This window comes from Pongo abelii, chromosome 2, assembly GCF_028885655.2.
Source record: "Pongo abelii isolate AG06213 chromosome 2, NHGRI_mPonAbe1-v2.0_pri, whole genome shotgun sequence".
In the NCBI taxonomy this organism is placed as follows: domain Eukaryota; kingdom Metazoa; phylum Chordata; class Mammalia; order Primates; family Hominidae; genus Pongo; species Pongo abelii.
Window position 1 is genome coordinate 14,495,995 of NC_085928.1, and position 16,940 is coordinate 14,512,934.

General features: G+C 38.3%; 1 protein-coding gene and 1 long non-coding RNA gene across 5 annotated transcripts in view; one reads left to right on the plus strand and one right to left on the minus strand.

The window, feature by feature from the left end:
- Positions 1-9,981, minus strand: part of LOC129058462 (uncharacterized) — a 29,018-nt gene extending 19,037 nt beyond the window's left edge. Inside the window, exon 1 of the long non-coding RNA XR_008523563.1 lies at positions 9,815-9,981. This is a non-coding gene — a long non-coding RNA (uncharacterized LOC129058462). The remainder of the gene's footprint in view (positions 1-9,814) is intronic.
- Positions 1-16,940, plus strand: part of HACD2 (3-hydroxyacyl-CoA dehydratase 2) — a 90,381-nt gene that overhangs the window by 26,877 nt on the left and 46,564 nt on the right. Inside the window, exons 1-2 of one of the 4 annotated variants that reach the window (XM_054550249.2) lie at positions 7,274-7,326; positions 8,085-8,152. In XM_054550249.2, the coding sequence (XP_054406224.1) occupies positions 8,140-8,152 (13 nt within the window). In that variant the 5' untranslated portion in view covers positions 7,274-7,326; positions 8,085-8,139. 4 annotated transcript variants of the gene reach the window in all.

A 16,940-nucleotide genomic window follows, 5' to 3' on the forward strand; every position in this document is an offset into this window, starting at 1 on the left:
CCTTTTCAGACTGACTTCTTTGACTTAGTAATATGTGTTTAAGTTTTCCCCATGTCTTTTCATGGCTTGATAGCCCATTTCGTTTTAGCACTGAATAATACTCCGTTGTCTAGATGTACCACAATTTACCCATTCTCCTAGTAAAGTACATCTTGGTTGCTACCAGGTTTTGCCAATTATGAATAAAGCTGCTATGGACATTTGTGTGCAGGTTTTTGTGCAGATGCGAGTTTTCAACTCCTTTGGATAAATACCAAAGAGCATGATTGCTAGATTATATGCTAAGGGTATGTTTAGTTTTGTAAGAATCTGCCAAACAGTCTTCTAAAGTGTCTGTACCATTTTGCTTTCCCAAGAGTAATGAATGAGAGTTTCTTATTCCACATCCTCTGCTGCGTTTGGTGTTGTCAGTGCTCTGGATTTTGACCCTTCTAATAGGTGTGTAGTGGTGTATTGATTATACATGACGCAGAGCATCTTTTAATATGCTTATTTGCATCTGTAGGTCTTCTTTGATGAGGTGTTTTTTGTTGTTGTTTGTTTTTTTGAGACAGTCTCACTCTGTCACCCAGGCTGGAGTGCAGTGGAGCAATCATAGCTCACTGTAGCCTTGAACTCCTGGGCTCAAGTGATCCTCCTGCCCCAGCCTCCCAAGTAGCTGGGACTACAGGTGTGAGCCACCATGCCCAGCTAATTTTTTTAATTTTTTGTAGAGATGGGATCTTGCTATCTTTCTCAGGCTGGTCTTGAACTCTTGGCCTCAAGTGATCCTCCCACCTCAGCCTGGTAAAGTATCTTTTAAGGCAGTGGTCCCCAACCTCTTTGGCACCAGGGACTGGTTTCGTGAAAGACATTTTTTCCATGGACTGGGGATAAGGGGAGGGGGTGGTTTTGGGATGAAATTGTTTCACTTCAGATCATCAGGCATAAGATTCTCATAAGGAGCACTCAACCTAGGTCCCTTGAATGCACAGTTGACACTAGGGTTCGTGCTCCGATGAGAATCTAACACTGCTGCTGATCTGACAGGAGGTGGAGCTCAGGCAGTGATACTCACTTACCTGCTGCTCTCCTGCTGTACAGCTCAGGGACTGGGGATCCCTGTTTTAAGGTCTTTTTAAGTTTAGGATAACAGTCCTTTGTCAAATATTATCTTTTGCAAATATTTTCTCCCGGTCTGAGGCTTGTCTTTTTATTCCCTTTACAGTATCTTTTGCAGAGCAGAAATTTTTAATTTTAGTCAAGTCCAGTTTGCCAGTTTGTTGGACTTCAGACATTCTAATAGGTGTGTAGTGGTAGTTGTTTTAATTTTTATTTATCTAATGACAAATGCTATGGCACATCTTTTCATATGCTCATTTGTCATCTTTTGGGGCAAGGTGTCTATTTAGGTCTTTGCTCATTTTTCAGTTGGATTTTTTTTTGTTGAGATTTAAGAATTCTTTCTATATTTTGGATACAAATTCTTTATCAGACAGGTGTTCAGCAAATATTTTCTCTTGCTCTGGGGCTTGTCTTTTGATTCTTTTAATAATGTCTTTGAGGAAGCACAGATTTTTAAATTTAATAATGTACAACTTAACCAGTTTTCCCTTTCATGGATTGTGCTTTGGTATTGTGTCTAAAAACTTGTTACTATAGATATCTCGATTACCCTGATTTGATCTTTACATATTACATGAATATAACAGAATATCACATGTACCCTGAAAATATGCACATCTATTGTATATCAATTTTTTTTTTTTTTTTTGAGACGGAGTCTTGCTCTGTCACCCAGGCTGGAGTGCAGTGTCATGGTCATGGCTCGCTGCAGCCTTGATCTGCAGGGCTCAGGTGATCCTCCCACCTCAGCTTCCCAAGCAGCTGGGACTACAGGCGCACACCACCACACTTGGCTAGTTGTTGTGCTTTTTGTAGAGATGGGACTTTTGCCGGGGATGGTCTTGAACTCCTGGGGTCAATAGATCTGCCTGCCTTGGCCTCCCAAAGTGCTGGAATTACAGGCATGAGCCACTGCACCCGGCCTCAATTTATTTTTTAGAGATGGGGTCTTGCTGTGTTGCCCACACCAGTCTCAAATTCCTGGCCTCAGGTGATCCTCCCGCCTCAGTCTGTGATCCATTTTGAGTTAATTTTTGTGAAAGGTGTCAGGTCTGTGTCTAGTTTTATTTATTTATTTTTTTTACATATAGTCATCCAGTTGTTTGGCACCATTTGTTGAAAAGTCTATTCTTTCTCCGTTGCGTTGTCTTTATGCCATTGTCAAAGATCAGTTATTGCTGAATCTATTTCTGGCCCCTCTGTTCTATTGATGTGTGTGTTTATTATTTTGCCAATACCAGGACTACCTTGATTATAAGTCTTAAAATCTGGTAGTAGAAGTCCTCTAACTTTATTACTTCTTTTTTCAGTATTGTATGGGTCTTTTGCCTTTCCATATAAACTTTGGAATCTTTTTGTCAACATCTACAAAATAGCTTCCTGGGATTTTGAGTGGGATTGTGTTGAACCTATAGAGCAAGTCGGGAATAATTGACATCTTAACAATATTGACTTTTTCAATCCACAGACATGTAATATTTCTCCACTTATTTAGATCTTTGATTTCTTTTATCATTGTTTTGCAGTTTTTCACATAGCAATTCTCTGTTTTGTTAGATTTATATGTGTTTTTATTTGGTGTTAGTATAAATGATTTTTTTTTAACTTTAAAATTTTGGTGGTTCATTGCTGGTATAGAGAAAGGCAATTGACCTTCATATATTAATTTTATATCCTGTGACCTTGCTATACTTGCTTATTAGTTCTAGGATTTTGTGTGTGTGTGTGTGTGTGTGTGTGTGTGTGTGTGTGTGTGTGTGTTTGTAGATTCTTTGAGATCTTCTAGATAATCATGTCATCTTTGAACAAAGACAGTTTTATTTCTTGCTTTTCAGTTTATTTACCTTTCATTTCTTTTTCTTGTCTTACTGCACTGGCTAAGACTTCCAGTATGACATTCTTCATATTCTTTACTCAATAAGATAAAATTATTCCTAGCTCAGTTTTCTCCCCAACCAATTTTGAAGGCATATACACTTTCTACTTCATTTTTACTATCAGAGTATAAAATTCAATGTCTATTTTTTTAAGTTCTTCTGTATCCTTATTTTTTTGTCTGCTTGACCTGTCTTGCACTTAGAATGATAATGTTGTTAACATCTCGAAGTATTAATGTGTTTCTAATTTTCCTTGCATCTTCTATAGCATTTGCTTTAGCAAAAGTTGTTGCTATGTTATTTGATGCATAAATATTTGTAACTGTTATTTCTTCATTGTCAGTTGTGACTTTAGCATTTTAAAAAGTCTGTCAGATTTAATGCTTTTTTGTCTTAAATCTTACTTTATCTGAATCAAAATCATGACCCCCTACTTTCTTTTGTTTCCATTTGCCTGATATGCCCTTGTGCGTTCTTTTATTTTGTGTCCCTTAATCAATCACTTTAATATTAGCATAGAGTTGGGTTTTGTTTTGTGAGCCAGTTTGAAAATCTTTCATATAATAGGTGAGTTAAGCCCATTCATAGTTTTTGATATGACAGATATGTTTATCTTACTCTGTTACATTTATGTTATAATTGCTACATACTCTGTTATATTTGCTGTATTTGCCTATCTGATGTGTTTTCTTTATTTTCTTTATTTTTTTTCAAGAGATGGGGTCTCGCTGTGTTGCCCAGGCTGGAGTGCAGTGACTGTTCATATAAGTGATCATAGCACACTTTAGCCTTGGACTCCTGGGCTCAAGCGATCCTTCTGCCTCAGCCTCTCAAGCAGCTGGGACTACAGATGTGTACCACCGTGTCCAGCTACTGATATGTCTTTATATCTTTTTAAATGCCCTTAGTCCTCTATTTTCTTATTTAATTTTTTACTCTCAAGCTTGTCAGTTTTTAAAGGTTGTCTTTTAACTCCCACCTATTGCCAGTACAACAGTGAGCTTATTCTACTTTCCTCTTTCCCTTCTCCCATTTTTAAACTTACATTATTTATAGTTTGTCAGAACATATAACATTTATATATTATTCTTCTGCCCTATCCCAACATTTGTTTTAGTCTTAAGACCACATTTAAATATATTTACAGACAGTGAACATTTAATATATTTAAATGTGGTCTTAAGACTAAAACAAAGGTTGGGATAGGGCAGAAGAATAATATATATTATGATTTTAGTTGGATGAAGAATAATATATATTATATAAAAGAATAATATATATTATTAGTTTGGCATCAGACTCCTCAAGGGAAACATAAAAACAAGGTGACAATGGAGCAGCATTTTCAAGAAATTTAAGGGAAGAAAAAGTCAGGGGAAGAATAATATATATTATATAAAAGAATAATATATATTATTCTTTTAGTTGGATGAAGCTCATTCTCTAGTAGTGTCAGGAACTGTGACACATTGGAGATGTCACCTTACTCACAAGCTAGTAAGTTTGTTAGCGTTTCATGGATCCTGACAGAAAACATGAGACTCTTGGGCCAGATACAAATATATTGCCATATTACTCATGGCAAAAACAATAGCCAGAACACCTTCTTCATTTGCATCATTTCTCCACGTCCTCCAAGTCCCATGGGGATGACACATGTGCATCCAGATGAATATCTAAATATGCAGTGGTTTATGTTAGAGCACTTGAGGAATCTAGTGTCTTTATAGTAAACGGAAGCTCTTTGGGAATCAGTGCTGCCTTATCCCTCCAGTTTGCTCCTTGAAAACGCAAGCCTAAGAAATGACCTGGGAAAAGAGCAGTCAGGAGCTTACCTTTTTTGGCATACCTAGCAGGAATGCCCAGGGCCCATGGCAGAATGCCTGTCCCCAAAAGATTCCCAAGAAGGGCTGTGGGCATAGTATTCTCTGAGTCCATCCATGTTTAAGACTTTTTCTGTAGCCTTGATATTTGAAGGACTGATTTGCTAGATACAAAATCCTTAGTTGACTTTTTCTTCCCTTAAATTTCTTGAAAATGCTGCTCCATTGTCACCTTGTTTTTATGTTTCCCTTGGGGAGTCTGATGCCAACCTAATTATCTTACCCTTTTGAGATATGTGGTCTTTTTATCATAAAACTCTGAGATCTTTCTCTCTCTCTGTCTCTGTAAATATACATACTTTTTAAAGTCTAATAGTTTTACTAGGACATGCCTCAATTGAGCTTCACAGGGTGATTTTCCCAGATACCCAATAGGCCCTTTCAGTATGTAGATTTGGGCCTTCTTTTGTTTCTGAAAATGTTATTAGACTATAGTTTTAAATTTTAGTTCTGTTTCATTATTTTGTTTCTCTTTTAATTTAGGGATTCCAAACATATGTGTGTTGGATCTTCTTTGCCTCCTTCCCTTCAACTGCTTTATCTCTGATCCCTCTTCTTCGTTTATCTTATTTTCATTCTCATAGTTATTTTGCTTTTATTATTCAATTTTCTTTATTACATTTTTATTTGAATCTGTTCTCCTTTGGGTGCTTTGAAATTTAGTCTTCATTTCAGATATAATTTTATCTTTTTCTTTTTTTTTACTGGATTCAATCAATTTTTTGTTCAGTTCTGCCCACTTTTAGCCCATTTCTATTTTCAGTTTTTGAATTGACTAAACATATATTTTTTTCATAGCCCAAATGCCTATTTAAGGATATTTAATTCAGTTTGGGTTATTGTGTTAAAGTTTCCTTTGTGATTTTTTGGAGGGCATTTTCATTAGCTGAAATGTTTTGCTTCTTTTTCTGTTTTCTCCTGAAAATGGTTTTGTATAGTTGTAAACTACTTGCATCTGTTCCTTTTGTAGACAAGATTGGAAGTTTGGGTTGGTTTATAAGATCCCTAGTTTGCAAACACTGTAATCCTTAAATGCTGTGAAGTATAGTCTCTTTAGTGGATGGCTTTTTGCTTGAAGAGGTCGGTGGGGGAGGAATTATATGCCCCTGATTGTTTTACCTCGCCTTTGTGTTACAGGAATCTAAATTTCCTCCTGCCTCTTTCTCCTTCCCCATCCAGTCACTAGAGGGCACCTCCTCTCCCTTCTTTTTTACTCATTTCTTCCTTAGAAGCAATGCCTTTTTCAGATTGCCATAGCATCCCACAGACTCTGTCTCTTCCCTGTGGTTAGTGCTCCAAATAAGATGTTTTTCAGTGTTTTTATAATTAGGGTAGACTGTCTCTTTCAGGAGTGATTTTGGCTCAGATTTAGGCCTTCTGTTCTGCTCTTCTCTCTTCCATGCCATTTTTCCAAATTCTCCTCACTTTCCAAAAAGATTTGCAGTGGGACCTCAGGAGATAGCTGTGCTTGGAATTTGGTGTTTATTATTTTTACTTACAGGTGTATTGAGTCTGTAGTCTGTGTCAATTAATTGTGCTGAAGATGTGGGATTTGTATGCTTGTATTTGTTACTGTTGATCTGTGTAGATTTTTGGAGGATTTCTAATATTCAGCTATATAGATATATTGTGATTTTTAACCAGTTGTCTATTTGTTAAATATGTTGGTGGTTTTAAAGTGTGCAGATTATAACTACTTGTAGCTTAATGTTTACACAGCTGTGATTACTCTCTATAGATAAATTTCCAGAAATAGGTCAAAAGTTATATATTTAAAGGCTTTTACTAATATAGACTTCCCAGTGTCCCTCCAGAAAACCCACAAGTATTTATTATTAATTTTTCTTTTTTTTTCTTTTTTTGAGACAGAGTCTCACTCTGTCGCCCAGGCTGGAGTGTAATGGCACAATCTCATCTTACTGCAACTTCCACCTCCCAGGTTTAAGGGATTCCCTGCCTCAGCCTCCCGAGCAGCTGGGATTACAGGCACCCGCCACCATGCCTGGCTAATTTTTGTATTTTTTTTTTTTTAGTAGAGGGGATTCACCATGTTGGCCAGGCTGGTCTCGAACTCCTGACTTCAAATGATCCACCCACCTTGGCCTCCCAAAGTGCTGGGATTACAAGTGTGAGCCACCACACCTGACCTATATTTATCATTTATCGGGTTTCTGCTGGGTGGCAGGCATGGCACTGACAAAGCACCGAGGATACAAAACTCGGTCTGACCCACACCTTAAGCCCAGGAGGTAAACATGAAGCACAGAGGGACAGTGTGACGAATGTTTCGCCCAAAGGGTAAGTTCAAAGAGGTAGAGGAACACAGAAGGAAGGCTGCAGGGCTTTCTGGAACCCTTTTCCATTATAAACAAGGTCACCTCTGTCCTCACAGAGTACGAACATCCTCAGTTTCTTACCTTATGAAAATCTGACTCTCCTTGAGGACATTGCTGCCACTCAAGGTGAGTGAGGCCGTTCACTCTCCCACCCTACCAGTCTCTCTCCCAGCTCTCATCCTGCACCTTAGGCACCTGCCTTTGTCCTGAGATTCCCTCATGGGTTCTTCTTTCTCCCTGCATCCCACAAATGGTGCTCCATGGGCTCTGGCCCATAACGTTTCTCTTCCCTTCTGCAGTCTCCCTGTATGGTCCCACTGTACTTTCCCACAGCTTCAGTGGCTCCCACATACCACTTCTGGGCCACATCCTTCTCCTGCATCTCTGTCCCAGCTGCCCACCTGGACATCTCCACATGGTTCCTCTGCAGACACCGCAGACTCAACATGTGCAGAAGCCACTTCATCATTGTTCCCCAGCCTGCTCTCCTCTGTACTCTGGATCTGCTAGTGGCACGACCAGTTTCTACCTCGTTCCTAATCAGGAACCTGGGGTGTCAGCCTTTGTCTTTTTCACCATTTGCCCTCTCTGTTTTCCTCTTTTCCTTTCAGGGAACATCATTTCTCTGCCACTTGTGTTTCTGTTCTTTAAAACAAAAAACAAAACCTCTTTTGCCTTCATCCCCTACTCTAAATCTCCTCCTTTTCTCTTCCCTCTTGCCCTTTCTTTCTCTTTTTCTAGCCGCTTCATTGCTGCTCATTTTCTCCATTTCTCATTTTCCTCTTGCTTTTCTAGTGGTTCCTTCTCATTCCCTGTTCACACTCTCCTCAGTCCTCACTGCCCAGATACCAATCTTGATCTTGCTCCTGTTCTTTTTCCTTTAGGGGATTTGAGTTTCGATGGGACAGCTTGAGGCTGGCCATTTCTAAAGCCTGGGGCATGGGAGAATGGGGTAAGCAAAGTATCAAATACTTTTTTTGTTGTTGTTGTGGTTGTTGAAACAGGGTCTCACTATGTTGTCCAGGCTGGTCTGGAACCCTTGGCCTCAATTAATTCTCCTGCCTTAGCCTCTCAAAGTGTTGGGATTATAGGTGTGAGCTACCACACTCAGCCTTAAATACTTCTAGACTAAAATCCAACTTACTGTTTTCTCTTTCCCTTCTACACCAAGAGGTAGGCCAGTATTTGTCCTCTGAGCGTACCTGGATTCCCAAATGACAACTCTGGGGTGCCTTGAAGACTACAGTTATAATTTTGAGGCAGAAAACACCCCCAGAAATCCTCAAACCTAATAAAAGATACCTGAATGATCAGGAAGGAGGGCTTTAGAGGTATGTCAGTCTGCAAGCAGCAGCTGATCTTTGTGGTGTTTTTGTTGTTGTTGTTGTTGTTGGAGACAGGGTCTTGCTCTGTCACCCAGGTTTGAGTGCAGTGGCGTGATCACAGCTCACTGCAGCCTCAACTTCCCAGGCTCAAGCAATCTTCCCACCTCAGCCTCCCAAGTAGATGTGACCACAAGTGCATGATGCCACCACGCCCAGCTAATTTTTGTATTTTTGGTAGAGACGGGGTTTCGTTATGTTGTCCAGACTGGTCTCAAACTCCTTAGCTCAAGAAATGTGCCTGCCCTGACTTCCCAAAGTGCTGGGATTACAGACATGAGCCACCGCTCCCAGCCCTGATCTTGGTGCTTTTGATGGTGGCTCTTCTTCACAGCCTTCTTGAGATGCGGTTCATCTTTAGCACTTATCACACTGTAGCCTTGAGAAGTATGACTAATAACTTCAGAAGGCAGTTGAGTTCAATAAAGAGTATTTTGAACTCCTAAATTGTTCTGTTAATGACGGCTGCTCAGAGGGGAGTCAAGGGTCTATAAATAATGGCAGATTAGCACCTTGAATAGACAGCTTGTTCTTATAGATTTTTGGAGGTGGAATATATTGTTTTTTTATTGACTTAAAAAAGCGAATATGTGACAATTTAAGGCAGGAATAATCTTTTAACCTTAATATACTCCTTGTTTAATTTTAATAAAGTAAGTAGGGTAGAATTTCAGATATTAATTAGTTCTATTCATTATGCTTTTGAAGGGACATAAAGGATATGTTGTTCTACCCTTCTGCAATGGTCAAAATGGTATTGCCTCCAGGGAGTGAGCAAACATACGAGTTCATTAAGTAATTACACAACTTATAGCTGATCTAAATATCTTGAAAATCTTGGGCTGGGCACGGTAGCTCATGCCTGCAACCCCAGCACTTTGGGAGGCCAAAGCTGAAGGATCACTTGAGCCTAGGAGTTCAAGACCAGCCTGGGCAATATAGTGAGGCCCTATATATACAAAAAATCAAAGAATTTAGCCAGGCATGGTGACACACACCTGTGGTTCCAGCTACTCAGAGAGGCTGAGTTAGGAGGATTGCTTGAGTCCAGGAGGTGGAGGCTGCAGCGAGCTGTGATTGTACCATTTTACTTTAGCCTAAGTGACAAGGGAGACCCCATCTCAAAAAGAAAAAAAAGAAAACTGGCACTGATAAAAGGTTCTGCCTGTTGTAATCTATTTTTGGATAGTAGTAGTAGTAGTTTTCTATTGATACATTAAAACATATCTTACAACTTAGTTGCTTAAAACAAAATGTTTCCAATCTCTCAGTTTCTGTGGGTCAGGAATTCGGGAGCGGTTTAGTTGAGTAGTTCTGGCCCAGTCTCTCATGCAGTCGCAGTCAAAGTGTTGGCTAGGGCTGTAGTCATCTGCAGACTGGACTAGAACTGGGGGTGGCTGTTGGCAGGGGGTCCTGGCTCCTCACCACGTGCTAGAATGTCCCTTGTGACATAGCAGCTGGTTTTCCTCAAGGAAGAGAAGAGGTCTAAGAGAGGGCAAGAAGGAAGCTGCAGTGCGTTTTATGATCCAGTCTCTTAAGTCACATACCATTACTTCTGCTTGTTTTCTATTTGTTAGAAGCAAGTTACTAAGCCCACATCACGCCCTAGCGGAGGATAATTAGGCTCTACCTTGTGAAGGGAGGAGTATCAAAGAATTCATGGACGTATTGTTAGCACCACCCACCACAGGCTTGTTTTTCCTGATTTTTTTCTTCCTAGGTTGAAGGTGGTACAGCTTAGTAGTTAAGAGCATGGTTCTGAAGCTAGACTGCCTGGCTTTGATTCTGGTTCTTCCACTTGCTTACTGTGTGCTTTAATAAGTGTGAGTTGCCTTCTCTGGACCTCAGTTCCCTCATGTATGCGTTGAGGAAAATGGCGCCTACCTCACAGAAGTGTGTGAGAAGTAAATTAATTAATATAAGTAAAAGATGTAGATCCGGGCCTGATACATAGAATGCTCTTAATAGATGTTAACTTTTAGTATCGTTATTGTTGTTTGAACAGCAATATAGCCCAGTTTGTTTCTCCCTTTATTTCTATGTAATCTAACGTAATGCTTGGTCTAACATATACCACCTCATACAGGCTCTGGTCATCCTGGTAGGTCATACATGGTAGGAGCCAAGTGGGCTGATGACTCTCAGTGCAGACTCCACCTGTAGTGGTATGGCATGTGAGGGCTCTTAGCTTCTTATTGATACATGGTAAGGAATATCCCTTTCCCTTCCAGAACTCTCACTTGGAAAGGGCTTCCTCCTAAACTTGACAGGAACCTGCTCTGGGACCTGTGAGCTGTGTTCAGTGTTCTCCACGTTCACTCACACTTTCAGTCCGTAAATATTTATGAAACGTCCTTGGAATTCAAAGCAAAGTAATTCCCACAGTACTTTATCTACTGTGCAGAATCAAGGGAAATATATATGTCCTAGCTCTTTAGAGTTTATTCATATAACATTTTCATCTTAGATCTGGGGCTGATTTGCTTAGTTGGTTAGAGTATAATGCTTATGGGTGGAAAATTTTTCCTTAAAATAATCTGTGTGGAGGAAGGCGTAATCACAATTCCAACACTTTTAAAGGATAATTATTTATTAAAGGGCAATCAACTATTTATAATAGTTAAGTACATTCGTTAAATACTTCATTTATATCTGGTAGATCTTGACCTGGCATTGAGTTGCCACATTCTTGGCTCTAGAAAGATGTTTTTAAAAGATGTTCATGAATACTACATGTCAAAATTGTAAGAGAAAGCAGATTTTTAAAAATTTTTGGACATAATATACTAGCGAATTTTTTTAGATATGAACTCTGTTTTATAGATGATTCAGAAGATTGTTTACCAGAAAAAAATTATTACACCAAATTTCCACCATATTTTTTCTTATTGATGTCATTAGTTTCCATGACTGAAAAGTGTAATTGAAATGGCTTCTTTTAAAAGTGTTGCCTTGTCCTGCACTCTGATGGTTTGACTTCTTAAGTCCACCCAGATTCTCTTCAGATATTGAGTTCATTTTCTCAACTATAAAAGGATAAGTAGGATTGCATTTGGTTATGCATACCAGAATTGTGACTACTGTGGCTTTAATGAAATAGGGATTTATTTTTCCTACACAACAGGAAGTCTGCCTTTCTGCTCTACTATCCTTAGTGTGGGACTTCTGTCTTTGTACTTGTAGTCTCATAGTTATAAGATGTCTGTGATGAGTTAATATGGTGTCATGTTTACATTCCAGGCAGAAAGTGCAAGGCTTTCCAGAAACTTGGTTTATGTTTCCTTGGTCAGAAATGTGCTTAGGTGGCTTCCTCAAGTTGCATGGGATCCCAAGAAAGCTAGTGTTTTAGCAGGGTAAATTGCTAACCCAGATGAGATCAGTGTTCTGTTAGTGAGGCAGAAAGGGACACTGTATAGTGGGTAAGCAAATGGTATTGTCTGCCACAAGGGTTTGGATGGTTGCTCAAGTCCTGAGCCGATAGAGCAATCTATGAGTCCATCCACTTGGCAATAGCACATAGTGATAGTACAGTACTCAGTGTAAGTAGTGAATCAGCTCTATATCTTTAGTGTTGGAATCCAGAAGCAAAAACACAGAGTAGTTTACCCCTAGGTAATATACGTGGTCATAAATCTCAATAATGACCTTGTACGTGATCTTGTTTTCCTCCCATCAAAGTTCTCATTAATAATAAGGGGTAGTTGAATAAATAAACTCTTCCAAAAGCTGTTTCCATTTCGATGTTTTTTTGTTATATTTGAGCCAGGCACAGTGGTTCATGCTTGTAATCCCAGCACTTTGGGAGGCTGAGGCATGCAGATTGCTTGAGGTCAGGAGTTCGAGACCAGCCTGGGCAACATGATGAAACTCCATCTCTACTAAAATACAAAAGTTAGCCGGGCATGGTGGTGCGTGCCTGTAATCCCAGGTACTCAGGAGTCTGAGGCAGGAGAATCACTTGAACTCAGGAGGTGGAGGTTGCAGTGAGCTAAGATCGCACCACTGCACTTCAGCCTGAGCGACAAAGGGAGACTGTCTCCAAAAAAAAAAAAAAAAAATCTTTTTATTATATATATTTTTGGTAAAATGATTGTAAATAAGTTGTATATGAAAATGATTGTTGTATATTGTTTCAGTGGAAATTGTACCTATTTTTATTTTTAACGGAATTGGCAATATGGTGGCTATTAAATCAAGTTGTGGTCTTTTTTTTTTTTTTTAAAGTAAAAAGACTTTATTTCTATTTATTTATTTATTTATTTTTACTGAGACTGAGTCTGACTCTGTTGCCCAGGCCGGAGTGCAAGTGGCATGATCTTGGCTCACTGCTACCTCTGCCTCCTGGGTTCAAGCAATTCTGCCACCTCAGCCTCCTGAGTAGCTGGGATTACAGGCATGTGCCACCACGCACGGCTAATTTTTGTATTTTTAGTAGAGACGGGGTTTTGCCATGTTGGCCAGGCCAGTCTCAAACTCCTGACCTCAAGTGATCTGCCTGCCTTGGCCTCCCAAAGTGCTGGGATTACAGGCGTGAGCCACTGCGCCTGGCCAAAAGACTTTATTTCTAATAAAAGTAACACATACACATTGTTTAAAAAAAAAAAATCAGCTAGTACCAAAGTACTAAAGAAGAAGGTAAAAAACACTCTTGATCTCATTACTCAGAAATAATTATATTTTTACCATCTTTTTTTTTTTTTTTTTTTTTTTTTTTTTTTTTTTTGAGGCAGGGTCTCTCTTACTACAGGATCGACCTCCTGGGCTCAAGCAATCCTCCCACCTCAGCCTCCTGAGTAGCTGGGACCACCACACGCTGCTAGTTTTTGTATTTTTTGGAGAGACAGGGTTTTGCCATGTTCCCCAGACTGGTCTCAAACTCCTGAGCTGAAGCATTCCTCCTGCCTCTGTTACCATCTTGAAATACATTTCTGTGCATAACAAAAATGGCATTTGAAATTTAGAAATTATATTTGGAATTATTTGGTGAACATAGTTCAGTATGAATAAGTATATTAGCTGAGATATCTCTTGACATAAAAATTTGAAAAACTTTAGATAAATAATTCCATTGAAACCTTCAAAAAGTAAATAAAAGTTAACATTTTATTTCCATTACTTATAGCTGGAAATTTTTTAGGTAGCATTTCTGAAAAAATCTGACATTGATAAATTCTTATTGATTTTGATTTATCTTCTAAGAAGAAATAAAAGCTTTTGCTCTGAGCCTAGGATTTCCTTATTCCTTCTTGAGGCCATTTATTTATTTTGGGGCATGACAATGGAAATATCAGAATAATAGCAGATGATTGATATGAAAAAATATCTTTTTTTACAATGACCATTTAATGTTCTGTGTGGGTTGGGTCTTCTTGTACCTGAACATTCATTTGCCTATCGTTTTCAAGCTGCAGATATATTCCACCTCTCCAGTTAAATTTAGCTGAGGAATTGTTAGGTGCGGGCTATAATTGCTCTTTCTCTTCACTTTCCCAGCCTCTGCAGTACTTTGACAAGCTTCACTCCTCCTGCAAGCAGTGTTTTCAGTGTATGTCTTTTATGCGCTGTCGACAGGCTCTTTCCATGTTCTGTGGGCCTCCTACTCGGGGAATGCCACCACTGCCACCACCCCCGTATTAGTACAGCATGGGAAAGCAGAGCTGGGCAAAGTCATTTGTACTTTTAACATCTGTGTGAACAGCACTCAAGAGGCCCTTTCTTTTATCCTTCTTGGATCTTTCGCCTGCACTCAGAGTTGTTACCCCAAACAGTTCTTGGTGCCTTGATTATGGGCTCAAGATTCAAAAAGCCAAGCTTTCCTAAAAGTATAGATGACAGAAAGGGAAAAAAGACTGTATTTTTCCATTTAAATGCCACTGTAACATTACTTATTAGACAAATAAATTATAAATATAGCAACGGAATTCTTTTTAATAAAAAGAAAAAATGCCCGCATATTCTGCAATTCTGGTCAATAATTTTTATTTTTCTGTGTTTCCTTTTAGACCTGGTCTGTATTCATATCCAATGTCTATGTTGTTATAATTCGAGTAGCTATCATTTGGATTCTGACAGTTTTTTTCCTTTATTATAATCATTTTTCCATTTTGTTATGTGATCCTTTATAGTGACACTTTAAATGAGTTTTTTTTTTAATAAGTAATTCATTCACATGGTATAAAATGCAAAAGCTATAAAAGGGTATGCAGTGGAAAGTGAGTCTCTCTCCCACCCCAGTCCCCCAGCCATCCAGTGCCCTTCCCCAGAGGTAACAGTTTTTCCTCATTTCTTGTGATATAACAATATTCTTTGTTTTTTTTTACTTTGATTCTTTCCCTTGGTTTACAAGTTTTCAGGATAATGTGTTGGTTTCCTGGAATCCTCTAAAGAAGACCAGTGAAAGTGTGTAGGGTTTCTTTTTCCATGTAAAATGTGTTTTATTGGTTTCTTTAAAAAAAGGTTCAGGGTTTAGTTTGAAATCAGACAGCAGTGCCTCTCATCCGTTGACGGTCAAATTGGCTTCAGCTACCAATACTTCATTAACTCTAAAAGAAAATAACTGTTTCCATTTTGAGGGGGGGAAATCCAGCTTAAATTAGTTTTACATTGGTCTGTAATTTAAAACAGAATGAGGGCTAGTGTTTCCTGTTGCTTTATACAGCCCTCTGTTCGTACAGAACCTGGAATGTAATATTCCCAACTCAGGCAGGCACTAATACTGACGTATACACACACCCTCCCCCAAAACAGCAAGAATCAGAGTGTCAAAGGGACAGTGAAGGTTTTCATTTTATTTTGTCATAATCTCATAGCTTTTAACATATTTGATGTGATTCCATCCATTTTAACGATTCTTTCTGATGCTCATATTAGCCCATTCTTGGCCAGTTGGAGCATCTTCAGATTATCTTCTGAGTCCTTTTTGAAAGGACCCCAGTGATCTTTAATAATTTTCTGCTTTCTGGTATGACAGAATGTTTCAGCTCACCTTGTATTCACTAATACTTCTAAATTACTACAAAATACCTGATAATGAGATGTATCATCATGTCTCTCTCAGTGGAGAACAGGTTGTTCTCATTTTTAAAATATTAGAAATAATTTTTCAACCAATATCTATGTCGATAATATACACTCTTTAGTCTTTGGCTTATGCCCTTGGCATCTCTGTTGATAGATAGATGTTTTAGTCTTTGGCTTATGCCTTTAGCATACATCTTTATGTGTAATGACTAATTCAAAACATATGAATATACTTTTAACTCTTAAATAATATTACCAGATTCAATTCCCAAAGGATTGTGCTCATTTGCAAAATGTGAGTATGGTTGTTTCAACATAGTACCAGCATTTGGGTATTATGATTCTTTTTTAATATTCACTAAGTTACTTATAGAAAAATCATAAGTATTAATAGTTTCTTTGATGCGCTTTATTGCTAATTGTGGAGTTGAATATAATTCCATATGTTTGTTTATTAATTGTGGCCATTTTTATGTGAATTGTCTATTTATGCCCTTTGCTCATTTGCATATTAGCATCTTGATTTTATTAAGATAAAAACAATTTGTATTCTTTATATACTTTAAATGTTAATCTGTTGTCATATTCGTTGCAAGCATTTTACATTGTGAACATTTCAAACATTGGTTGCAAATATTTGATTTTGTCCTAGTTATATAAAGACCATTAATTTACCTTCTTAGAGAGTGACCACCACCAAATGTTAAACATACATACCAATTTGTTATATTGAACTATCTATGTAAGCTTGGCAAGTCACTTTACCTTCTCCCAACCTCACATCTATCAAGTGTTGAACTGAATTTGATCGCTTGGATCCTTTCCAACTCTGACAGCCAACATTTTCTTAGTAAAAAAGCACCATATTTAACCCCAGCAGTTCCTTGCTGTCTTACATAGAGAATCTTTCCCATGGATGCCTTTTTTCACAACCTTCTAGTACAGCTAAATATTATCTCCAGTCTTCTTTCCCTGCCTACATAGTTTGGTAGAACTCTGAAGAAGGAACATAATTCCTTTAATATTCATTTAATATTCCATTAATATTCCATTAATATTCATTTCTGTTACATTACAATTAAGCATGAATATATGTAGTAACACTATCCTTTTAACACAAAGAAAATATAATGCCCTTTTAAAGTTTAGTACATATTTCAGAAATGCCAACTTCAAGTAAATCCACAGAACTTATAAATACCATAGTTTTGCTATTGATTTCAGTCTAAGACAAATTTCTTTTGTCAGAACCCAATAACCTAAGTGTGGTTATGTGAAATGTGTTGAATATTGCTTTCTGGGGGTGCTCGGGAGCTGCAACTCCGAGAGACATGGCCA